The sequence below is a fragment of the Thermobia domestica genome, chromosome 5 (assembly GCF_964235325.1).
Source record: "Thermobia domestica chromosome 5, izTheDome1.hap1.1, whole genome shotgun sequence".
Classification (NCBI taxonomy): domain Eukaryota; kingdom Metazoa; phylum Arthropoda; class Insecta; order Zygentoma; family Lepismatidae; genus Thermobia; species Thermobia domestica.
This window is the reverse complement of record NC_137458.1, coordinates 97,116,555-97,143,823: the sequence shown is the minus strand read 5'-3', so window position 1 is coordinate 97,143,823 and position 27,269 is coordinate 97,116,555. Positions and strand designations below refer to the sequence as shown.

The 27,269-nt window shown below is 35.6% G+C and overlaps 1 protein-coding gene across 3 annotated transcripts in view; it reads left to right on the top strand.

Annotated features, from left to right (window-relative positions):
- Bub3 (mitotic checkpoint protein Bub3) overlaps nucleotides 1-27,269 on the top strand; it is a 98,767-nt gene that overhangs the window by 24,765 nt on the left and 46,733 nt on the right. For 2 of the 3 annotated variants that reach the window (XM_081758872.1, XM_081758871.1), the window contains exons 5-8: nucleotides 4,309-4,467; nucleotides 8,043-8,188; nucleotides 13,739-13,878; nucleotides 19,615-19,729. In XM_081758872.1, the coding sequence (XP_081614998.1) occupies nucleotides 4,309-4,467; nucleotides 8,043-8,188; nucleotides 13,739-13,878; nucleotides 19,615-19,729 (560 nt within the window). Of the gene's footprint in view, nucleotides 1-4,308; nucleotides 4,468-8,042; nucleotides 8,189-13,738; nucleotides 13,879-19,614; nucleotides 23,346-27,269 lie in introns of those variants that run through there. The other variant, XM_081758873.1, reaches the window with a different exon arrangement.

Here is a 27,269-nt window from a genome sequence, read left to right as displayed (position 1 = left end):
CAACATTGTATGATGACAGCACCCACACCAGGACATCACTGGCTTTTTACCGATATATGGCAGTTGCAACTAGTGTCCATGCTATTCCATTTGAGGATATTCCCGTTCAGAGTTCAAGTGCTAGTCCCATGGATTACCATGTTTTTGGACTTGTAAAGTGGCGTCTTTCGTCACGTCGCTTTTGTACGGTAAATGACCTCGGAAAACATGCAACCAAGAGTGCGACAGTATATCCCTGGTGCAGCTTCAACTCGGATACAGTGGGATATGTAATGTAGTGCAGAGGTCCACACCGATGGCCGTTATCAAACATGGGTGCCGGGTGGAATATCTTCGGTGAGCAACAAGCTCAGTTTGTTGCAACGGAAACAAATCAGCTTCTTTATATGTTGTAGTTTGTCAGATTCTGATCAACGGTTCCAATGAACACAAAGCATAGAAACTTAATAGCTTTTCTGCTGTTGAATAGCAAAGTATGAGGAACATTCAAATGAAACCTGGTCGGTGTGTCTAACTTTGCGTTACATGTAAGGTGGCACCACGTAACTGCGGGTATGGTGGCGCCATCGATTGGTAGAGAGACTGACGCTTGCGCATCGTTTGACGTTGCATAGAGCCAGTGTGGTTTCACGCCGAAGAGAAGGTGGTCACACAAGTTATCGTCTACTACCGAACATGTAGGCGAGTAAGCAGGAACAACGAGGAGTGATTCGATTTTTGGCGGCGGAGGGAGTTGAAGGCCGTCAAATGTATACGGTGAGTACAGTCTGAGTCGTGTAAGTGTTCTTGAATGGCGCAAAAGATTCCTTGAGGGGCGCGAGTCACTGGAAGACGATGCTCGTCTTGGACAAGCTCATCGTGTCATCAGGCCGGAAATGATTGCAGAAGTGAATGTTTTAGTCTTGGACGAGATCCATTGGTTATGGGTATTAGCGTGGGCACCGCCCACACCATAATGCATCAACACTTCAACTTTCGAAAAATTTTGCACAGTGGGTTCCCCACCAACTGGCCGCCGAACAGCACAATACTCGAATGGCGCTGTCTTTGAGTCATCTGCAACGTTATAATGAGGAGGAACACGGCTTTCTGACGCGTACAAAACATGGTGTCACCATTTTGAACCGGAAAGCAAGCGTCAGAGCAAGTAATGGAAACATGCGACTTCACCACATCCAAAGAAATCAAAGGCCGTACATACCAGTTCTCGTAAGGTCATGATGTCCTACTTTGACCACAAGGGCCCACTGCTTGTCGAGTTCCTGGAACGGGGTACCAGCATCAATGCCCAGCGTTATCAAGCCACTTTACAGAACCTTAGACGAGCCATCAAGTCGAAACACCCAGGCATGTTGTCTAATGGCGTTATCCTCCTGTATGATAACGTCCGCCCACACACGGCCAATGGGGTGAAGAATACATTGCAACAGTTTCGGTGGGAAACGCTGGAACATCCACCGTACAGTCCCGACCTTTCACCGTGTGATTTCCATGTGTTTGGATCTCTGAAACAAGCTATCCGCGGACATCGATTCGCAACTGACGACGAAGTGTGTGACTGGGTCCAGGCCTGGATCCAACAGCAGCTTACTAGCTTCTTCATGGATGGAATCGACCGGCTAGTGTCGTAATGGGATAAATGTGCCAACAGTTTTGGCGACTATTTTTGAGTATGTGTACTGTGTATAACTACATTTTTGAGTAAATACAATCGTTACCGTTGCTTTACACTAGTGACCGGGTTTCATTTGAATGCCCCTTATACATGTTGATGCTATTTTGAAGTATGATCAAACCTGTACTCTTGCAGAAAATCAGTAATATAAATAATATTGTAAACTTGTTATGGCTAGTTATGCCCCGTAACTGGCCATAACAAAGTCACTTGATTGCAAATACTAGCCAAGCAGCTCCAAGTTCGAATGCCTTCTCGAGCTGTTAGAGAATTGAAGTAAACAAATTCTGAAAGCTGTCAGCCCAATCCGTAAATTTTACGTTTTAGCGGTAGCTAAATAAGAGTGTAAAGTATCGAAGATACTCATATCACTGGTCCACATTTGAAGTCCAGGAGGAGATATATTAGATCTTGGACTTCCACTGCTTCTTCAGACACTTAAAAAAGTATATACCCACTTTACTTAAATGTATCAGTCGCGAAGGAAGTAGTATGTCTTGTCGTGCGTTGAGTCTGTCTATAGATGATAGGAAGCTTACTTCTCATCAAACTTAATGTCGAGTTGCATTTCTGAAGTGGAGCTTTCCTGGTGTGAGACTCGGTACGCTGTCTGGAACATCTTAATATCCTGTGCCTCTGTACACTTAATACAATTTTCTTGACTTCTATTGTAGATAGTTCAGTTCTTATGTTATGTGCACAAACAGTTGTAATTGTGTGCTGTACTTTATGGGCAAGCTTCTAGAGACCTGCGATTCTGTTCTCTTTCGGGAAAGCTTTTATAATTGTTTGGTAGCTGTTCTAGTAGCGTCATATCCCATTTCATGTTGTGTCTCGAATGTCTCACTTCAGGATTTTGTAAAATCTAGGATCCGTTCTGTGGTACTGAAATTTACGGAATGTGGTGACTTAAGACTTGAAAACGGCGCCTGTGATTGGTGACATGCCTAGTAGCGTTTCGAAAATAAAGCATAAATCAAGGCCGAATGTACCATGATTACCTACGCTTTACTGAAAATAACCTTGATAATTTGTTCAGATCAGCGTCTGGTCATTTTTACATCTTAAAGGTGAAGGAGGGGCACAAAAAATTAAATACATGACATGAGTAATTGAATAACCTGTGTATATAAAAGAGAGCAGATATAGTTATCTGTGCGGTGCGTCTTGGAATATTATTATTCTTTAATTATTCGCTAACCTCACTGTTTACTTACTCATGTAGTCTCCGGATTACTGCTTGAACTGCTTCTTAATTCTTGTTTTCTGTCTTGCGTTCGGGAAAAATAACTTAAGCGCTGAACGGTCGAAATTTAGATGATGTGTATGCCCTTTCTCCTATTACAATTAATAATTGTACATTGAACAATTTATGATAATCATAAGTCCGTCATCTTCCTATTTTTCAATGGCTACATGTCTGAAAACTAAATACACAGAAGTTCGCCGTGACCGTAATGCTGCAAACTGTAGATAAGTTAAAATATGAAATAATATTTTCGACGAAGTGGATATTTTCAGATATCTAGGATCAACAATAACAAACCAAACCATATCCACAAAGAAATTAAATGTCGACTGAAAGCAAGGAATTCATGTTATTATTCAGTCCTAACTCTTTTGTTTTCGCGAATCATGTCAAAGATTTTGAAACTTTAAATATATAAAACGATAATTATGCTTGTTGTACTGTACGGTTGCAAAACATGGTCATGTACTTTGGGGGAAGAACACATACTGAAAGTATTTCAGAGCAAAATCCTAAGGCAAATATTTGGACCTAAGAGGGATGGGAATGGGTAATTATGGATACTTCATAACAAGGAAGTGTATAATTTATTCAGTTTCCCCTACATTGTTAGGATCCAGCTTGATCTCCCGATTTGACACCACCTGACTTTTTCCTATGGGGTGTTTTTAAGGACAAAGTATATCAACATCACATACGCAATTTCACCGAAGTACGATAAGCTATCACAGAAAAGTTCCACAGGATACAAGTACGGGTCTGTTAAGCTGCTTGTGACAACGTTGCTCTTCGTCTCCTGGCACGTATCGTTCCGATGGTGCATTGGTGGACCATGCCATGGAGAACAGAGATTAAAATTCTTGTAAGGAAAGGTATGAGAGTAATGTTGTTGCTAGTTTCTTTACAGCAGTCTTTGAAATATCATATCCATAATTATGAACCACCCTGTATTCAAATTGGCAGAATAGTTTCAGATTTCCACAAACGTGCACACACACACACAATCACAAACACCCTTTTCTTTTCATATAGCACGACATTTGAGATTGTACATCTGTGTTCAGAACTAACCACTCATCTGTTTCAGAAGTGTTCTATGCACAGTCGCTAGTATTTTTTTCTGTAATACCAAATTTTCATTAGTTGAAATTAAGTTTTTATAGTATTTACGTTGTACTTTCGTTTCATTGATCAGTAAATTTGTTGCATAATTTTAATCTTACTTATTAACTTAACTAAAATCAATAACTTGGCTGGTAGGGGTGGAAAGAATGAAATGTTAAAGGGCAGAATTTGAAAAAAGCAGGCCTTGAGATTCGTCTTGATTGTGAAATCTCGAAGCATTCCATACGATATAATTTCATTTTTCATTTATTTTTTACAGGTGTATACTATGAGTTTGTGTGGGGAAAAGTTGGTTGTAGGAACTGCTGGTAGGAAGGTATACGTGTGGGATTTGAGAAACATGGGCTATGTTCAGCAGAGAAGAGAGTCCAGTTTGAAGTATCAGACTCGATGCATTCGATGCTTCCCAAATAAACAGGTACGTCTCATTACTGTCGTTCTATTCTGTATTGTTGGATATAAGTTTGCCCTTATGCTAAGCCAGAAATATTTTTGTTCATCTCTAATGCTGCAACCTGAACCTCACGTAGCCTGTAAGTTTATTTCTTTTACTGTTTTTTTACTGATTGTATACAGTTAGGGTTGCCAGACTTTTAGGCTCCGTCTGGAGTGCTGAAATTAGAAATACGTTCTCCGGATACACGGGTTTAAGTATTAAATTACCTAAAATTAATAAATTAATTATGAATATAATTTATGCGTCATAATAATATATGTTAGTTATTTACAAGATTTTTTTTTATTGTAACAATGGATTACGTTTAATTTTTTTTCATTGTTGTGCGTAGAGATGGGAATGAAAATGAAAATTAGTTTCTGTGGAAATGGACTGTACAATTAGTTTCGAAATTCGTAATATCAATACTTGATACGAAGAATAATAATAATTGTAAATTATAGTTGGTCCTTTTTCTGTCCACCAGTGTATTCTCGCTATACCAGTCAGCAATACAGACGTAGAACGAGTGTTCTATGTAATGGAAGTTTTATGGTCAGATGATAGAGACAAAGGCCAATGTTAACAACTTGTGTTGGCCGAAATTTGTGTTGAGATTAACTTCAAATGACTTAGTAAGATTTTCAGGGAACGATCCATGAAAATAGGGCTTTTCTTGACGCGACAAGGAGCTCCAAAAGATATTACAAATATTTATTTCACTCTGACTATAATCACTAATTTATGTTCATTTAATTCAGCACAGTTTGCATTTAGTTAGTAGTAATGGTGTTAGTAATTAGCCATAGTAATTATCGTAAGTGTTAGAAATAACTGTGAAACATGCAGAAACGTACAGTTTCAATTATGCGTCTCCAATTACACAAATCCCGCTGGACTCTAAACTTGCCATCAGTTCAGTGTAGCAGTCTTATATACAGTAACTTTTTATTTTCTCATTCTGTTGTACTTGTGTGTGATCACGTGAATATTGTTTAATAAGAATTCATTGTTATTAACTGATTATCCGTAAAGTTTTACTGAAATGTGACCATACTCCTGATGTTTTCTGCAGAGAAAATTGATGTGTTACAACATTGTGAGTTACTGGATATACGATTTCACTGTTATTTTTTAATGTCTCTGAGTTTCGCTTTCCTTTATTTGTATACGAGAAACACACCAGAAGTTTTGCAGCACGGACGAACTTACGAGACTCTTGAAGACTGTGTATGTAATGGACTTCAGCGACAATGTAGTCTGTGTCCACAAGTCAATAACCAGATACCACTCTTGTCTGGGAATGCTATTGAAAAGTTCTAGCAGTTTCTGTTTTGTCTTCTGTCCCGGGTTCGATTTCCGGTGAAGGCACTCGGTCCAAAAAGTGTAAAAAGCTTTTTCAGGCCAACCATCCTGAATGAGGTTTTCTGGGTTTTTCTCGTTCACACCAGGAGAATGTCGGGGTGGTACCTAACTTATAGGTCCCAGGACGCTTCTTTCCTTCCCTTTCCCATCCCCTCATAAGTGACAGGCTAAATGGCCATAGATGCCGAGGGCCCAGAAATCTAAACCCTTAATGTTCAAATGGTTTTCAAAGGTTAGACTAAAAGTCACTTATAGCCAAATCAGGTAGAGGGATGATCAGTTGTAAAAACTTGTATTGTTGCTTTGCGATGTGAGAATGGGCATTAGCATGTTGGAGAATTAAAAACTTCTAGTTTTGAGGGATGCAAAAACTTCTGGTAAACATAGTCTGTCTTATTATCTGTTCTTGTGGCCTCTTGGCTGTGACTAGGTCGTGCTATGAACGAACATAAATATTGCTCTCCATTGTTGGTCTTGCGTTACTTTCTTGGATCCATATGTGCGCGGGGGCTCAGTGGTAGAGCGTTCACCTCCTGTGCTTGGGGTTCCTGGTTAGATCCCAGCTCGCGCCGTGTGGACTTTGTGGTGGACAAACACCGTGCTCGGAGTTTTCTCGGGGTTCTTCCGTTTCCTCCCACTTCATTCCACCATTTCACTCATCTCTCATCATCATCCTCTCCTTGAGCCTAACCGGCATAACCGTGGGACGTAAAACTTAAAGATTTCATTTCATTTCATTTTAAATCTATATGTGTTTTTTCTGGCAAATTGGGCAATCTTAAAATGGCTAGTAACGTTGTCTCATCTGTTTTAAGAATCTTCGAAATAATGTTGTGTTCATCTTGGCTCAGTGGTTTCACGAGGAATTCTGACTGTGAATTTTGGAAATTTGTCTATCAATGGGGTTCTAGTCGCGAAACCACCTTAATGTTAGTTCTTCATATGAAATTGGGTACATTGACCTGAATCCAGTCACCAAGACCTCCTCTCGTCGCATGGAAATATCTTGGTCCTTTGGAAACCATGTCTTGCACAACAGTCACGTTGTCCGGCGTTGCGCAACGTGATCTCTCTTCTTTAATTCATCCTTCCCAAGATGTACGATCTTTTTTTTACACACACACACACACACACACCACTTAACATGTGTAGTGTATGCGTGAGTATAAATTACGAAAGCTAATATTAAACGCTCATAGCAGTCTTTGTCGCTGAATAAACACGAAAGTCATAGAAAATCTTGACTTGGAGTGATCGTTGTCACAACTTTTCTTACTTTGAAATACAGACGGCTAACTTGGCAACAAATAGCAAGATTGTAGCCGTAATTCTTATCTGTAGTTTCGTAGAACGTTTACCTGTAATGAGAAAGAAAAAAGCGTTCATTTTTCGTAGTGCAAACTTAAGCAATGGCTCTCGTATGCACGAAAGTGTGTACGTTTTAATTTCTGTTTGAATACAGTTCTTTATTTAGTGGTAAGTAGAGAACGCTGCTTTTTACTCAGATTAAGGACACTAACGACAGCAAAAAGCTCACTACTTCTTAGACTATGTGATATATATCTGTTGAAGCTGACGATTTCTTTAAGGAATTCCTATTACAGGGTTCTGTGATGCGTACAGTTCTATACATATACAACGTAATGCTTTTTAACAGTGCATCCTCTGTATTAATAGATTCAATAAATTCAAGAAAGTGTTAAAAAAAAAACTACTGATAGGAATCGAACACAGGTCTCCAGCTTACCATGCTGATGCGCTAACTTCTACGCTATGCAGTTCCTTTTTTGACTGTCCATATTTGTATCTTCAGGTAAGTATTAAGAGTGGAAATGACCTGTCTGGAGAAGAACAAAGTAGCGTTGCGGTTAACGAATCTCTAGGTAATTTGGGAACCTTAGTTTATCATTCGGCACTTCTCCATTCAATGAATTTTATGTTCTGTCCTTTTGTAGATTGAAATATATATTAAAACATCAAAATTGTCATATATATGAGCGTTCTAATAACCCAATAACTGACTTGTAACCATGTTTCATATTTCCTTATACCAGAGTGCTGCAGTGAGAAAGTAAAGAACAGCAGCTTTTCATTTGATCAAGTGACCAGTCCTTGAACAATTCATTCCAAGTGGGTAGTTTCGCAATTTCTGCTTTACAGTTTTTCACTGATATAATATGTATGTATTTTAGGGATATGTACTGAGCAGCATAGAAGGTCGTGTGGCTGTAGAATATTTGGATCCAAGTCCGGAAGTACAGAAGAAAAAATACGCTTTCAAATGTCATAGAATCAAAGAAGGAGGAATAGAAAATATTTATCCTGTAAATGCTATCAGGTACGTGAAGCTCAGATGGTCCAAGTAATAAACCAATCTATCATTTAAGTTTGGATACCTTAAGACAAACAAATTTTAAGGTATCATTTACTGATTTTTTTTCTTTTCTTTTTCTTTTTCTTTTTTTTGGAGGGGGGAGAGGGACCGTTAATGGAATCTGATAAGAAATTTATCTTGTAGCTTTCAGTAGTGTAAAGTAGTAAGATTAATGACTGAACCAAATTCACAGTTGAAAAAGAAATCAATCATTTCTTGTATCATTTAAATTTACATATTGCGAGAAATAGCAAATTTGGTACCACGAATTTAAAAAAAAAAGCATGTTCCATATACATATATAACAACTACGCTCATTTTCACCTTACGAACCAAGCATTTGAATTTGTATTTATTTATTAAATGAATATAACTTCTACGGAAAAAGATCTAAAGAAGATCAACTATATAAGGATTTCCACAAAAAAAAAAAAAAAAAAAAAAAAAAAAAAAAAAAAAAGTATATTGGATCTGTTGGTTGGTTTGGAGAAGAACATGATGTACTGCTCGGACACAGTATATGCGATTCAAGAAAAAGGATCGGATGGGTTTTATGTATGAGTGTGAATCTTAATTTTATAGAGCTTATAGACGAGGCATTCATACCAGACTTACTTGAGGACCTTATCCACATTCACGTCCAAGGTATCCAGGGAGCTCGTTGTTAGCCAAAAGTTGATCAATCTTGACAGGCTGAACTTCATTAAGATGGAAGAAAAGGTTTGCAGAGTGATTTAGAGTAATTTTGAGGTTTGAGCCTGTTATAGCTGATATAGGAAGTAGACAATTTTTTGGATGTATCTAATTAGGAAAAAAAAAAAAAAAAAAAACTGCGGAATGTTGCATTGAAAACTAGTAAGTATGACAGTCAATTTACGCAGAACATATTTTTACACTTCGGTAACGATGTCCGGGCCTAGCACTTTTCGAGGAAGTAGGCCATGTATATGCAAGTTATATAATTGGACTTCAAAAATGATTGTAAAGCCTCTTGTATATGCTTGTATTCCTTCTGAACCCAACGCCTTGATGCTATTATGTATTGGGGCGGAATTGTTCTGATTGCACTAGAGAGGAGTGACGGTCGTGTCAAATTGAATACGAGTATTCAACATGTCGGTTAGCAGAATCTGTAGCTACTTGTCGATGATGCTTCGAGCTTTTGCACTGCAACTGGGTGAAGATTCCGAATTGTGAAAGGAACGGGATTGTGTTTAAGTACAAATCAGTGACTGATGTCGGGCCATTTTGGAGTGAAACATCTAGATACAATGTTGAGAGCTCCTGTCATGTGGAAAGTAAGTAATATCCGTTGGCGTTGAAACATGAAGATCAACCTGATGTACATTTATGAAACAGGTTGTTTCTATTGTGATAGGAGGTTCGAAGGACAGAATGAATTTGTAGTCCCCGGCTTAACGACTCTCAAGTTCATCCGCGGATAATGTGTTAAGTGTCATCCGCGCATGTTGGAGCAGTAATTTGTAAGTTGAGATGATGATATAATTTCTCTTTGGAACATATAACAATATAGCAGTAGCTTGGATAGAATAAAGAAACTGTTAATGCACGTCACCAAAAGAACGTTTTGTTTTTGAGTAGTATGTACTCCAGCTTTCAGTTTTTGGTAGTTCGAGCAATGTTTCGTATGTGAAATGTTTTGCCGGGTTTGAAGTCGTTTAGTAACATGTTACTGATGTCGTGGAGTTGAGTAGAGATGAATAGGGTGTGCCATTCGTTCCAGATATCCTGAGCGCTCAAGACTACCACATGGGTATATGCCATATTGCTTGTCTTTTAATAAATACTATTAGTATGGAAGTACACTCCGGGTTTTGTAAATTTGTGTAGACCGCGCTTCGTTTGATGTAGATAGTGGGGAGAGAATCCGGTGAGAAAGTACTTTTTTCAGTGACATTAACGTCGAGGTCAACTAGTGATGAGGTGATGAACTTTTTGAAGGAGTAGTGGAGGCAACTGTAGTACTAGCAGATTGGTTGTGGGGTCCAATCCATGAGGTGAGGGGCTTGAAACTCCATCAGTGGTGGAAGGCTAGCACGAGAAGTGGCCTTCGGGATTGGCCTACCACTATAAACAATATTATCATCTGTGTTTTCAAGTAACTACTGAACAGAAATTATTTAACTGATTATGCACAACTACAGCAGCTGCCGTCTTTCGTACAAAGCAAAGTTCTGTACATATAATATACCCTTACCTATCCATTGATAAGGAACATATCCTTTCTCAGTTACTGACATTAATTTTCTTGTGCTTGTCGATCAGCACAAATTCAGTATTGAATTTTGACATTTCATTCTAACAGGTTTCCTAGGTGATTCTTTTTTGATAACTCCCGATCCCCGACTTTATAATTTCAGAATCATTTTCAGTATTAATTTTCTGACATACCATACTGTACGTTTAATCGGTTTACCTGGTAGATTTCTTTCAAGCAGTGGTTCCCTAGCTTGTTTCCTGACACTTCCCTTCTTGGGTCATTGGTCTGACTCCTTTTGCGATTTCAGATGCAGCGTGGAATTCTCAAATCTTAATGAAAATAATAATTCTCATCATTTTGTATATATTTCCAGCAAAACTTGTGCATACCATTGTAATATAGTTAATTATTACCACTTTGCTCTTAATAGGATTACCGTTCTTAATCAAGTGTTATTTTGTATTTGTATGAAAATTAATTTAACACCTCTTTGTTACATCGTAATTATTTTATTTGTGCCAGTACTCTTACTCGCTTTTCACGCCCCCCCCCCTCCTGCAAAGTTTTTGCTTTTCTTTTTTTGCTCTCTTTAATCCTCATCGATCAACATAAATTCAGTATTGAGTTGTCAGTAATTACTAGTCGATTGATTATATAGATCTAGAGTAGACCTTCCCCCTCCTTTTTTTCTTTCTTGTACGTGGTTAGCGCAATTCGACACTGATTCTTTGGCGAACATTTTATAATTGTGCTCCTCTAGGGGGGCAGGGTTACGGACGTCATTTACTAACTTGCTGGAAGAATATCGAAGTGGATAACCAAAAATTCAGTACTAAAATTCCACTATAGAAGCTTGCTATCAAGATTAATAGAAGAGAAGTTGCCTCTTATCCACGTTGCACGGTCATAAACCGTCCCCGTATGACGTCATCCATTAGACCCCGGTGCGCGCATAAAATTTGTCATCTTTTTCCTACTTAAAGGACAGAGGCTCTTTGCGTGAGAAATTCTACTGCCAGTTAAGGTTACAAAGGTGTTTTTAAGGTTTTATAATGAGAGGAGATCCTGATAGTTCGTTTATTTAGATTTCTTTGGAAGTCATTGGAAACAAAATGCTCCAAACTTACTTGACACAAATCTGGATTCCATTTTCCATCACGCCTACAACGTTGAACCAACTGTCTTCGTAGTTCTGCATCTTTGAGGAATTTAAAGCCCTTGATATGTTTAAGATCGTCTTTTTCCCTTTTCACCAAACTATTGCAAGTGTTGCAGAATATAAATAATTAAAAACTAAACTCAAATGTTCACATCAAGTAAAACAAGCCATATGTACTACTGAAAAAAGGAAACAACCAATTTTCTTGTACACACCAGAATCTTCTATAGATGCGAATTCTATAACGCACAAAGAGTGAACAAGTGGAAAGCGGACTGGGTAGCCTAGTGGTTAATGCATCGGCACGGTATGCGGGAAGTCCTAGGTTCGAGTCCGGGTCCAGTCAGTCACTTTTATCACTTTTTGTGTGTTATAAAACAAACTATTTCACTTTCGATAATCGAGATTGCACGTGTGAATATAAAAGATGTATTCCGGGAATAATAAGAATAATAAATACAATACTCAACAATTGGATAAACTAACTACACTAAAAATAGTGAATGTTGTTTTACATTGGGAAACTACGGTAGAATTCAATATAGAGACCGCAAGCAGTAAATCTATAACTTGAGGTTGCAATAGAGAAATAATGTGGGGGATGGATCTTGCCTATCGGAAATTGAATACAAATCAAAAATGTTTTTTGCTAGCTCTTAATATTATTACTATGTGGGAATCAGTAGTTATACCGGAAGTTATACTAGTTCTCATTAATTCCAACTTCAGTATAATAATAAAACAGGAATGAAATCTATTCTTGGATTCGGAATTCAAATCAGAAAACTCTTGTCGCCTTCTTTGTACGTTTTTACTCTATGGGAATCATTAGTAGAACCCGAAGTGGTATTTGATTTCTACCACTTTTGGTTGCAATAAGTAGAGGAATGAAGTTGAAAATGGAACATATTCATGCGATACTGAATTCATTTTAAAAACTGCTTCTCGCTATCCGTTACGGCTAGACACTATGGCGATCATTCTTGAAACGGAAACCGAGATTTCTGAGTAGATAAATGTCGGGAAGGAATTCATTCTTGGGACGCTCAATCCACATCACAAAACCATTTATCGCTATCTCTCCATTTTTGTTCTATGAAGATCAACGTTGAAACCAGAAACGGTAAACTTCTATCATTTCCGGTTTGAATAGAGGGTCAACGGATGAAATGGAAGCTATGTTGCAACGCTGAATCGTTTTCAAGAAACCGTTTGTTTCTTCACCTACCGTGTTTGCTCTATAAAGATCAATATTGAAACCGGAAACAGTAATAATTTTCTACCACTTACAGCTTCAGTAGAAGCATAAGGGTAAAGATAGTATCTTTAGTTGAGTCGTTAAATCAATTCTAAAAATCGATTTTCTCTGTTACCGTTTCTGTTCTATGGCGATCAGCGTTGAAACTGGAAATTGTTAATTTCTACCGCGTATGGTTTGAATAGAGGATTAACGAGGAGATGGAACCCATTCTTGAGACGCTGAATCGATTTAAAAAAAAAAAAAACTACTTCTCGATATATATATTACGGGTTTTATTGTAATACCTAACGGCAGACAGGCAGACGGACATTGCTGTTTTTCCATACCTATGCATAGCTACTTTAGAAGTCTAAAAGATGGAAATAATCAGGAAAATGGCACAAGTTTTCATTAACATGAACACTTGTAAAGTTCTGCTAGCCTAAGATATAGAATCACTATGTAATTTTCTTTCCAGCTCATAAAATAAGATTTGCAAAAACTTACCCCACAAACTTGCGAAGTAGTTAACATTTCTTCGCCCCTTCTCAGGAATCTTCGAAGCGTTGGGTCTATGGAGGACATCATATGATTGCACCCGACTTTCTCCGAGCGAAAAGCGAAATGTTTTGAAGCAATTGGTCCTCTAGTAATTTTGGCTTGCTACTGTGTTATGTTATTAATGGCTTACCCGTGATTTGATGGGGTAATCATAAAAATATAGTAAACTTACTTTAAAATAAAAATATTTTTTTATTAACCACAATGACGTTAGATTTAAAAAAAAGTAGTAGTAGTAGTAGTAAAAGTATGTGATCAATAAAGAGCAGAATTGTACAGTATAGTATAAGTAGATAATTCCTTCTTGACGCTTTACGTGGTTCTTTCTTCCAGTTTCCATAATACATATAATACTTTTGCAACCGGTGGATCTGATGGCTATGTGAACATTTGGGATGGTTTTAATAAGAAGAGGCTATGCCAATTCCATCGTTACCCTACATCCATTGCTTCATTATGTTTTAGTCATGATGGTAAGTTAGTTACATTTGGTAGTTTGTGCATGAAATATCATTTATAGTCTTTTGCTTTTAGGTATTTCTTCCGTTAATATACACCATTGTTAAATATTCTTAATTTATATATATATATATATATATATATATATATATATATATATATATATATATATATAACGGTTTTTATAGATTAATCTAAGAAAAATACATCAATATTGATTACGTCACATTTTTGTTTGGATAGCGATGAGATTTGTAAGATTGTATGAAGTTCAATAAGAAAGTATTTTTTAAAGAAACACTGTGTTAAGTACTGGGAATTGAATATTGGCAAAAAGGGCCATGAAATTAGTAACATGCGACTCGAGCTGTTGTTAAGATATAGTCTGTGGAAACAAGAGATTAAATATGATATAGTTTAGACAGAGTTGTGATTTACGTAGATTTCAAGATCTAAGATAAGATAGTTGAAGAATTAGATTAAGGTGAAATACTAGATGATTATTTATGGAAATATATTGTGTGAAAGACATATACAAAGGAGTGCCAATAAATAAGATAATGCCAAACCTAAAAGTGTTACATCTGTAAAAAGCTACTTAAAGTATAAAGCGTCAGGCAATTGGAAGACTGTTGCTTTTACAATTCAGATAGTTCTAAATAATGAGAAATAACCTTACTGATACGTGCTCTCACCCTGACGAAGTTTTATATTTTGCAGAGAAATAATATTAAAGTAATTGCATTTGTTGTTCGGAGACGAATAGGAAGTTTTACCATGTGCTAAGACTTTAAATTTGGATATCAGATAATTAAAATTAAAAGATTTGCTAATTGAAGCTATAGGATACGTACTGAATAACTTAGAGATAAAAGGAACTTAATTTATATCCGGGGAGTAGAAAACTTCCTCATATACACTCTCTGGCTTTTTTGAGGGTCTTCAATTGTGTTGCTAAAGTAGTAATATGTAGATTTCTTCTGTGAACCTTTATTTTAAAATGAATAAGGTCAGTCCACATTTTCAAAAATTATGTTGAAAGTGACGTCTTGTAAAGTGAAAAGGCTTTTCTGCAAAGTCACCGAAGTCCAAAAGCCTTTCCACCTTGTAACGTATTTTTTCAAGAGGTTACGTTTAACATAATTTTTGGAAATGAGGATTTAACTTATTTTATAATAAAGATTCTCCCCAGAAGGAAGGAACCCACCTACTGTACACGGTTACCAGTTGTAGCAGCTTAATTGTAGACATTGAAAAAGAAGCTAGAGAGCTTTGAAACTATTTGGAGGAGTGTTTTACTCCCCGGATACAAGATACGGTCTTTTTATCTTTAAATAATCTTAATTTCAATAGTGCGAACAGCTTGTTAGCAAGAATACATCACATTGTGTGGTATCAGAGCACTACATTACGATATAATAATAATAATAATAATAATAATAATAATAATAATAATAATAATAAATAAGAAACCGATAAAAAATAGGAAAACCAACATAAAACATAATGTAGATAAAAGTCAATTAAGCAGAAATAATTCGTTGTCAACGCTGTTAAAATTGTTAAGCTCTCCATCTAAAACAAAGAAAAGCTGAAAACAACGGTCTTAAAATTTCATTTTACCTTATTGTTGTTAAAACAGCCAAGCAACTGATAGTTGTGGATGTGACAAAGACAGAGAATCTTCTGGATATTAGATCAGTGGATATTGGGTTTGGTTCAACAGTGCAGTATGCAAAGGAATACAAGAACATGGAATACTTTCTTTCAGGAAAGATTGCAGAATTTTCTTGGTTCTTTGTTTACATTATTAGTTAATCAGAAATCACTATTGCGCAAGGTTATAGTGAGAGGATCATCATGTCTTTCTCAGTATGTGATGACAAATAGCTGTTTGAGAGAATCTGTATTACTAGTGCTAATCTGGAACTGACCTTGAAAAAGCCATACGTCGAAGCAGATGAAATTAAGAAAAGTTATTTGTTGCCGTGTAGAAAACCATATATTCAAGAAGTATGTAAATCGTTTAATTGGAAGAAAGGCAGGTTACGAAAATTTTCAGTCATAATGAAAAACTTGTAGAATTTTCTAAAAGTATACTTACAATGTTCCATGGAAATAGTGCTGTAGAAAGAGTTAACAAAGAGTGTTTAGTCGAGAACCTTTGTGAACATTCTTTGATTTCCCAACGTTCCGTATATTGTGTTGTACTATCCGTTGGAGGTTTACGTAAGGTATCGGTAACAAAATCTATGACCGTGGCTGTGAGAAATGCCTTGTTGAAACGAATGGAATCTTTGAAGCAAAAATGAGATGAGGAACACGAAAGCCACAACAAAATCAAGATGGAAGCAAAAGACCTTAAAGAATTGAAGGAGAAGAAAAGGAGATCGTTACAATAGATCGAAGAGGAAGTTGAAACACTTCAGATCAAAAAAAAGCTTTAAAAAAAAGGGGGGAGTAAATCAATATTAGCCAAGTTAAAAGAGAGATAGAATCCATCAAAACATTACAGTCAGTGTGACATTTTTAAAGGATTGCTAAGGATTTAATATATGTACATCATGAGTATTTAGATATATAATTTTAAAATTAGTGGATTTGTGTTGGTTAGTTACCGAACAAAACAGACTATATACAGTGAATATGCTGAAAGTGATGTGAGAAGACACGAAGTTTTTATCGCTTTCGAATGCCTTTGAAAGTAGAGATAAGATAAAGATAAGTACTACAGAATATAGATACTGTGTTCGAGTGTTACGAAATTTTATGATTTGGTAAAGAAAAGGTCACGAAATTTCATTTTGGAATTCTGGTAGACACCTTGGACATACAACGAAAAATGTAAAGAAATTGGATGAAGTCATAGGCAAATTCAGTCAACGTAGTTATCCACTTAACAATCAGAACTCTGCATCTATTTCGTATGCACAAGAGGCAAATATTTTCGGTAATGTCACAACAGTAACTTCAGAACGAACTCCTTCCCGCTGGTCTAATGTCTACGAGCACACGCATTTGATGCAAATCATCGGCGCTTTCACAAATATTTTTGCCTGCAGGAATTAGAAGGAATTTCTTTGAATAGCAAGGGAAAAAGTATTTGTTAAATAGATGAAATATTAGAAGGAAAAGTAAATTATAGTTATCTATAAATAGAATGTGTGTTTGTAGGCTACGTGTCATTAAGTGTAGGTTTCATGGAATGATCAATGGCGTAAAACTCAGAGCAGAGTGTGAGAATAATAAATAATAACTCATTTTCATTTCATCTTTCCTTGTAATTGACGAACTGTTTCCATCAATGAATGTGTAATGTTTTCGCTTCCGAGAAAGCAATTTAGCTGTCTTGACTCTGAAAAATACCTATTTTAGAGGCGACTGGGACTGTGTAAGGAAGAAAGGAGTTTGATTTCGGAAGCCCATTGTATTCGAATTTGCATCAATTATATTTGTGAGCCAGAAGCATGTTTCAATTTATATATATGTAATATGATCATACCTTTTGCAGGTGAGGAACGAGCGTTTCAACTAGTAGTACATAAGTGAAAGTTTACGGGACCCCTTTTTCAGGTCATCAGGGAATGGGAATCAGAAAGCCTCTATTTCCGATATAAAGACGACATAAGTCGTGTCGTCTGTAATTTGTAAATCGCCTGCATTGCATTATCTTCTATTATATTTAAACTGTCCAATTACTAATAAGTATGTATGAGTGATAGCTTTCCTATAAGTAGTCAATAGTCTGTGCGTGAAACAAATACCGTATTGGCCCGAATATAGTGCAGTCATTTTAGTATAAAAACATTTTCGTAAAAAAAATAATAATAAAATAAATACTCGTATTAAATCGCAGCCTAGCATTGTACACTTGGAAAGAACAAGTTTATTTCATACTACGGAGGACTGTACTATTTGTATCAGTCTTAAGCGACCGTGGCGTTCCGTTGCATGACTCGCCAAGATCGAACATGTATATGAAAACTACAGTAAATACCAAAAGTAAATTGACAAGTTTTCTAGTATATTAGATTTTAAAGTGTGCATAATATTTTGTGCAGGGTAGATTTTTAAATTTTATTTGATGCAGTTGGGACCTAACAATATTGCAACGTTACTTGCGTACAATCGTTCCTCCAACAATAACTCTTGAACGAAAGCGATTTTTTTTTAGTAGATGGCGCGTTCATTAATGGAGTCAATCTGTTAATATAAAGGTAACCAAGAAAGTTATGTCGCTTTTTCATCTACCACCTTCGAACATCAATATGTCACCTAAGACGTACCTGGAAGATCAAAAATAGTCCCCATCAGCATCGACAACCTTCTGCCAAGGCCATGGATTCCATCGCCGTAGAACTTGGTGGACCGTGAAGCGAAGAAGGGATCAAGTGCATTTTGCACCTCTACTAGGGATTTAAACTGGCGTCGTCTAAGGTGATTGTCCAAGAAATGGAACAGGTGATAATCGAACGGTGCAGTGTTCGGGGAGTACGGCGGATGCAAAAGTATTTCCCATCCAAGGCGTAGAATGGTGTCCCGGGTCATCCTAGCCACGTGAAGCTTAACAGGAGGACCCCTTTGCGATTCAAAAGTGCTGGCTCCAGAGTTTTGAGTTTTTGTTGAACAGGGCTCAACTGCTGACAGTACACAGTTGCATTGATGCTCTGACCAACCGGTACTGAATTGTAGCCCCAGTTCCTCACATGTCTGGCTACTGTTTGCCTTAATTGCTGCCTGAAGATCTTCATTTTGTATATGTGTTGGTCTTCCGGCACGTGCTGCGTCTTCAAGTGTTTGGTCACCGTCTTTTAACTTATTAAATCACCGCCTCAGTGTCCGCGTAGTCACGACACTCTCACCAAAGGCCTGGCATATCATCCGCCCCGCTGCAGCGGCGTTTGACCCCAGTTTGAACTCGTATAGCATGTATGCCCTTATGACGCTCTGTGGAGATCCCATGTTCACTCTGTCCGTACGCAAGTTCATGGTGTAACTGAACTGTCACAACCAGGTAGTATGGTGGATATACCCACACCAAAACTAACATTCGCCTTATCTCCATTCGCATTCAACTCACGATGTGAGAGCCAATTGAACCTCCACAAAAGCGACAGAACTTTCTTTTTTACTTTTATATAACGGGTAATGAAGACTTATTTCCATCCGGCACTCCACATAATAAGTTTTGAACAAAAGCGAACTTCTTATTTTTTGCAATAGATAACTAGAGCGATTCTCTTTCCCAAGTTCGTTAATCGAGTTAATTCATTAACTCTTTACGGGAAACGATGGCTTTAAAGCTAGCAATCCATATCCCATTTTCTAATGAACCAAAAGTAGTAGAAGTTACACATCTCGCCGATAGATGGCAGGAAACATTCTCGAGCATAACATCTACCGGACAAAATTTAAACTTCTGATCCAATGTACGTGATCCAATGTACTGTCTACCAAAGTTCATTTTATTTTTTCGTTAAAATTATCTCTAAATTTTGAATCGTGTTATATTGGAGGTTGTACTATATTCGGGCTAGTACGACTGTTCTAAGCTCAGATAATTATTATCATTATTATTATTATTATTATCATTATTATTATTTCACTTATAATATTTCTGGGAAATGTTTACTGTGCCTAGTATAATATGTAACCTAGAATCGAAAACAAAAATTGAAATCCTAACAACAAGAAGCCCATAACGCCTTTGTTCTTCATGGAATAATAATTTGTGTTTATCTCTTTTATAGGTTCTGTTCTTGCTATTGCTTGTTCGTACATGTATGAACATGAAACTCCGTTGGAGAATTTCCCAGAAGATAACATCTACATCCGTTACGTCACAGACCAAGAAACCAAACCCAAGTAATTTTACATTTCTTATTAAGTGCTTGCTTTGCTGTGACTAACACTTAACAAGCTGCATTTTCGTTCATTGTTTGCTGTGTTTGTGTATATGTGTGTGGGTGAGCTAATGTATGTGCGTGTGAGCGTGCCCTGATGCATGTAGAAGAATCAATAAATATGGGAAAATGAATAGAAGTGGGTTAGTACCAGTTAGTGCTGTAAGAGTGTGCGGTGCGTTTTAGACAAAATTGAGAGTGAAAACAAGAATAAGTGAGATCTTTAATCAGTGGAGATTAATAATATTACCCTATAATAATGTTGTTTTTGTAAACTGAGTTAACTAGATATTTGATTTGCACCTACAAAGGAATTGGTGTGAAAAAACGGAGACTTTTTGTCCATTTATCGTATAAGTTGACTCGAGTTTAATCAGTGAAAAATTTTAATCCTGCCTTACCTTTTTTACATTTATAACGTGTTTCAAGGTCGTTCATTTCTGAATATGACATATTTTTATTGTGTATATGAACATGGTAGCTAGTGAAATAGCGTGTTCGAAAAGTATAAAGACCATAAAGATTTGAAAGATAGATATTAAAATGTTAAAAAATCAGGAATTATGTTAGCAAACCCTGCATCTGTTAAGAGTATTAACAGAGTAATAGGTGTGATAAAAATTTGTGTGATTACTCCCTTATGCTTATTTTTATATGCTGGTGTATATGAATTATATTATCTTTTGCATGAATTTATATATTTTCAGTAAGGATATAAATAAGAAAGTTCATATTAAATCTTAATAAAGTTCTGTCCATTAAAAAAAATATTAAATTAAACTCCATTTTAAAAAGAAAAAAATGTTATTCGTAAACAGATGAGATTTATAAATAATAGACACCGTGAATTTAAAATAACTAAATATTATCTAGAGTTGCGTGTACCGTCGTGCAGTTCCTTAGTATAAATGACAAGTATGTATAAGTTCCACTTTGATCGGAATATAACTAAACAAATTAAATATGAAATATGAAAGAATACAAGATAGTATCTCCGATATTGCGTAAGTTACTTTCTGACATTTCGTTCTGTTACAAGAAAATATAAAAAATGATTTAAAAATTACACCTCCTAGTGAATGCAGACGTTCGAATTACCAATAATCTTTCTCGGTATGTTTCTTCAGATATAAAAAGTGGTTTCCATAGATAATCGTTACGAAAATAATAAAGATGATGTGTAAATACACTGCTTCTACCAGCTACCAAAACACCTAAATAAATATTATTTACATAGAACTTTATGAAACTGCGTTAATATGTATTTCGAAACTTTGTTTCCCCATATTTATTGATGACAACTTTCCATAAAGTACAGAGTATAGTAGTGTAGATAATCCGAAATAATCATGTACGTGGAACATATCAAAAAAAGACCTAGTTTTGTACATATATCTTAGTACATGTGTCCATTAAGCATGCTTTTAAACACGCATGTTACTGACAAAAATAGAAAATAGGCATTTTATAGGTATTGCAGATATAATTCCTTTAATAGTAATGATAATATATATTTTTTCCTTGTGGCATTTTTCTTAGATTCTTTCTGAGATTAATTAGATAACTGCCTAATAATATCATAAATATAATAAAATTATGTTAGTGATACACTCTACTGCGTATATACTATCTTGTGTATACTTTGTAATCTTTGTATATACTATCTCGTAGTTCACTGAAAGTAGAGAAGAACGTAATCGAAACATTTAGATTTTGTACATGAATTTTATAATCAAGAACCCTACCGTAAAAGACCGGCGACAGATAAATTTATGAAATTTCGGGTTTAAATATTTAAAAAAGAAAAGAAAAACTTTCATATTAATATGTACGACATTCTTTAGTAGAGATTCTTTCGACGCTTTCCCAGTAATGGATTTTCAATTCACTTTCCTGCAGATATTGTTGCTGACTTGTTAATAAGTTCGTTTTGTAAAGCGAAATCATTGATAAGTTATTCAACGAAATATATAATAATATTGAAACTTGAAAAATGTTTTACTTACGGAAATATTCATTTTCAAGGCATCACAAAAATTTAATAATTAACTGTTTCGACAGTTCGTTCTACTATGTTTGTCACTAGAGTTCGTTACTCACGAGTACATCTATGCACTTCTTATGAAAGCTTCTTTCACTTGCAAGGCAGGAGAAAATTGATTCCAACAATTTTGAAAATCTGGTTAATTTTTATTTGCTAGGTATTTCGTACAGTGAGACTTATCATTACGAAGCAGCAGATAAACAAATTCCTTACGTTGGAGAAAATGTCTTGGCACTAAAAGTATTCATTCGATACTTATGATTGAATTATGGAACATCTTACATGGAAAAATTAAAGAATTTTTGTATATATCTTACCATTTTGTGTAGTATTTTGTAAATATTTTTTAAACATTTCTATGTAAGTTCCATAATTCAACACTAAGTGTGACATTAACACTTTGAAATTATTTCGGATCCCGGAAGTTGATACTAAGATGTAGTTTCTTCAATGTAAGAAGTTCTTTGCATTTAGTGCATTATAAGGAAGCATCTTACTGCAGGAAATACCTGGGAATAAAATAAACCAGCTTTCCAAGATTGTTGATTTCAACTTTATCCTGTCTTGTACCAGAAAATTGCAAGGCGTTTCAATGAGAAGTGAATAAATGTGTTCGTGAGTAATCCATCTCTGTTGACAATAGTAGTATAGTTCACCAATAATTTCTCTTAACGCCATATAAACAAGTGCTTAATACTTAGCATTTTTAAAATTTTTAATAAGATGCGTTGATTTTTCTCTTTAAATAAATTATACGATAATATACTGACGTGTATAAACTTCCCTTCAGTTTGCTCACTTGAATCAGGACAAAGTTTGAGAGTGTAGTTAATTTAAGTAAGAATCGTTTGTCCCTATTACATTAACATTCCTTGAAGATAATTTTGTCCTTCATACTTGCCTTCAGATAAATCATGTGAGAATGGGTTGCAAACAATGTGATAGTGAGAATATTCACCAGCATTGGTTTGTTTTAGCAGCCAATAATTCTATGATTGTGTCATCTTAATGTGTGTTCTTATACTATTTGGAAGGCACATCAAGAAGCTGCCTCAACTGTTATTTTAACACCGGAGACAATACTGTTAACTTAAGACATAAAACTAGGTAAATAATAATAATAAGGCCGCAGATTATATATTGCATTTCTCGTAGCGTGCTTTCTTAATTGTTAAAGTCTTAATTCAGTTTTTTAGTGTTCGAAAAGAATTTCGATTTATTCTTCTCTAATCGTTAAGAACACGCTAATTGCTCGAGATTTGCGGTTTAACACTGTTATTGATCATACATAAAGCCCGTTTAGACTTTTTCATCATTGTTTCAGACTCTGAAATTGCGTTCAGTGTTAAAGTGTACTTTTGTTCTTGTAGTCTCATTCGACTGGTTAATTAACAGTGAAAGTTTGAAAAGTTTCATTTTTTATGGTAATTGAACTGTGTTTTATGTTTTGTTGTCCATGACTTCATGATGTAATAGATGTATTTGTAAAATTAATCAATTTTATTTCATTAAAACTTTAAGTTGAAATACATGATCTCTCGAGAGTTTTATTAGCTACATGCATCTTCAGTTGCATTATCCACATTCTTCAAAGCAGTTAAAACATTTCATCATCAAATTAAAATTTTTCTCCTACTAATACTAATACTAATGCTTGCCTTCTCTGTTTACGTTGTTACTAGCCTGAAATGGAAGGGATGTCTTTTTTTAACTTTTGAAATGAAATTAGAAATCTTGAGTTTTACGTCCCACGTGTTAAAGGGAACGACGAGAATTGAATGAAATGGTGAACGAAGAAAGTGGGAGGAAACGGGAGAATACCGAGGAAACCCACTCACACGTGTTTGTCCACGACAAATTTCACTTGGCGCGCGCGGGGATCGAACCAGGGGCACCATACACCAAATGTGAACGCTCTATCACTGAGCCACCTCGGCCTCTTTTAACTTTTCTTTTTTCCAATTTGCGTAAGTAAGGGAAATATTCACACTCTTAAAATAATTAACAAGCCATTTGACCAATTTACACGTGGGATGGCATTGACCTAATATAATAGATACTTTTCTTTTTTAATTACTGTGTCATGATCCATATTTTCCAAATTCCTTGAAAATCAGTTCACTAATATTACGGGCTACTGTTTTCTTTTTCATCAAAAACAATAATATTATGAATAGATTGATCAAAGGCCCTGAACCTTGCATACCAAAATAGATCTCATGAGTAACCATTCCCACAGTAATAAATGCAAACCAGAACTTTTTTTTAATAATCACCAAAGAACTAAAGATCTCATTATATAACACAAAATTGGAAATCAGATAAAATTTATTTCACTTTTAAAATATATTACTTATTAAACAGAATATGTAAGAATTTCTGTTCAAGAACATGTTTTTCTCCTAGAGAATGCTATTGAGAAAACCGTAGTAGAAACGTATTTTGCGCGTGAAAAATAATCAGAAAAATGTTGAATGATCCTGTGCGTATAACATAATTCAGATAGGATGAAAATATCAAAACGAATCGTTCATAAGTTTTTTGAAGACTACTTATCTACACTATTATAAACAAGATTAAAGTGAGTTAGTCATCAGCACCCAGGTCAAATTATTATAGGCAGAAACAGTTGTCAGGAAGGGACAAGAAATGACTCCATCCAACGAACTGACGTAGCTATACAGTTAAAAGTGATTCATTATTTCTTCCATGCTACGAACGGCGTATTACCAGTGGCGCGATATTTCAGTGTCAGGCCGTAAACGTTTAGGAACACCCTCATATGAAGGGTAAGGGGAAAAAACAAGGAATGTCCATGTGCGTGCTTTTTCGGGTGCTTTGTCCTATCTGTTGGTGACTCTTGATACTATTTGACTGTATATGCCATGTATTCCTAGATGTAGAAATATCCATGTAAAAAGGGGCAAAAAATTTGACTAACCCTATTCTTTATACGCTGTTTTCAATATTAAAACGCAATTTTCTCGAAAATGCAATTTTGTGACATTCCTTCTTTTTTCCCCTTACCCTTCATATACAGTTGCATTAATCGCCTTGCCAAACGGGGTTCCTGATACACAATGTAGTAAGTAGTCCACCAAACACAGAGCAGTAACGATTTTGGCTGTTTGGGAATAGGTTCTAGTGTTACTAATGCTAACAAGTCATGAAGTATAAAAAGCCCACTTCTCATCGCGTATCAGCACTGTCCAGAAACGGATTCTTTCTCTGACAAGACAACAAAGCAGCAATGCGTGTGCTTATATTACTTCATGAGCCACAATCAATGCATTGGTCATACTTTGCACTGTTTCCCTACCTGGTAGAGATCCTGGTCAATGACTTTGCACTTCTCCCAATGCCTCACATATTCCCTCCTCAATATCCACCGTGAGCGTCTCGTTCTTTATGAATATCTCTATGTAGTGCTTTCTGCAGAAATTAATCGCAGTTCTTAAATGTTTTAAAGCACTGTTGTACTGCCTTTTCATTCACCAAATTCCTACCTAATGCCTGGCATATTGTTCTTCCCGTTTCATTAGCGTTTATTCAGTTTAAACTATATAGCATACAAACCTCTACAACGATGTTTGGTGTTCCAGTATTTCAGCTACTTTTATTGGCGTCTCCATTTGACTACAGATCACAACCAACAGGCTACAAGATGAAACACTCACAAACACTTTTTTTATTTTTTTAAATCAAGATCTAGGGACTACGTGCGGTGCCATTACCTGGAAATTCGATAAACTTCCTTGTGTACTTAATAGCAGTGGGCATGGGGTTCTTCTGAGCCAAAAGATGTAGATGAGACGTGGAGCACATCATCCTGTGTGCTCCATTATCAATCTTGTAGCCATACTACATATCCGTGATTTCGTTTGATATGTTCGATAACTTGTGTTGTTGGTAATCCTTCCTGGCGTAAAGGATGATGCAGGCACAGTCAAAATTTTGAGATGCGCCTTTTCGTAATAACATAAGTTTGACACAATATTCATTATAAGTTAATTTTAGACCGGAAACCTTAAGGATACCGAAGGACTATCATTGAATTTTTGATTGGTTGATTGGGGTTTAGCGTCCCTTTTAACTACGAGGCTATATGAAACTTAACCCTACAGTGTAATAACTTGGAATCCGAAGCACATGAATGTATTTTTGAGAAGTCACTAGATAGTGAGCATAACCTCCTTAAGAGGCCTCATTTTCCAATTATCTATTTAAAGATATCACGTAATTACTCTAAAATTAGCGATGTTTTAATTTCACTGGGATGGGGCCTCTTAAGAATTATTAACAAAATGCAGAACCAACATTTCATTGTTACTTTTTACTAATTTAAACTTTTATGAATGAACCACGTAATCTGAATTCCATGTATTTTATATTGAAAGAAAACAGTAACATCTTTAAAAAAAGGAAGAAAACTTCCGAGCAGAGATTTTAAGAATTTATCTTTGATGTGACATCATTAAAATACTACGTATTTAACGTATTTCAGATTTCTAATACAGTTCCTTCGCAATATATAAAATGATCTTCCATTTAAAATAACTTAAATTTGTTTGTCTAACTCGTTATTGCCAATTTGATGGTCGTGACAATAGATTTGATGACTTTATCAAAGATTTGTTGCATTCAATAAAAATGGAAGACTAAATAAAGTTTCGGAAATATCCTCGATTATTGTTGTAGCAGCAATGTTCCCTAAAATGGGTAAACCACCATAATAGGAAAGGTTCGATTCTCACCTTCGATGCGGAAGACTGGGCAATGAGTTGAATTTTGGAAAGATATCTTCTAATTTCAATAAAAATTTATATAACATGAAATATATATATATATATATATATATATATATATATATATATATATATATATATATATATATAAATATAAATATATACACGAATATTAACAAGAAATATCAAATATACCTTTCCTGTCAGTCTATCATTCCTATCATTCAGTCAGTCTTGGTGCCATTGGATGCTATTACTTATTGTTTGATTCATTCGGGAAACAATTTTATATATTATAAATTTTAAAGTTCTTCAAAACATTCAGGTTGATAAATGGAATTTCTTACAAGAGTATTAAATAAAGTTGAAGTGATTGATGTAATTTACACTCACCGGGAAATGAAGTAAAGTTGTTCCAAAAAAGATTTAAAATAGGTTAAAATTTAAAATACTTATAGTTCTCGTTGAATGCGAATGCATAAACAGCTTTCACTTTTACATCAAATACGAACATTCTGGCTAAACCACTCAACTTCCATAAGGAGTAGGGATCCAAACCACGCTTTAAAAGGAATTAAACATCCTTTTTGATGCGCTTTACATGAAATTACGTAGACACATTTTCTTATTTATATCTTTATTTTGATTATTTTCTACAATACCTAGATCCAATATCCAATTAATGTACTAATACACAATAACACACTAAGCAA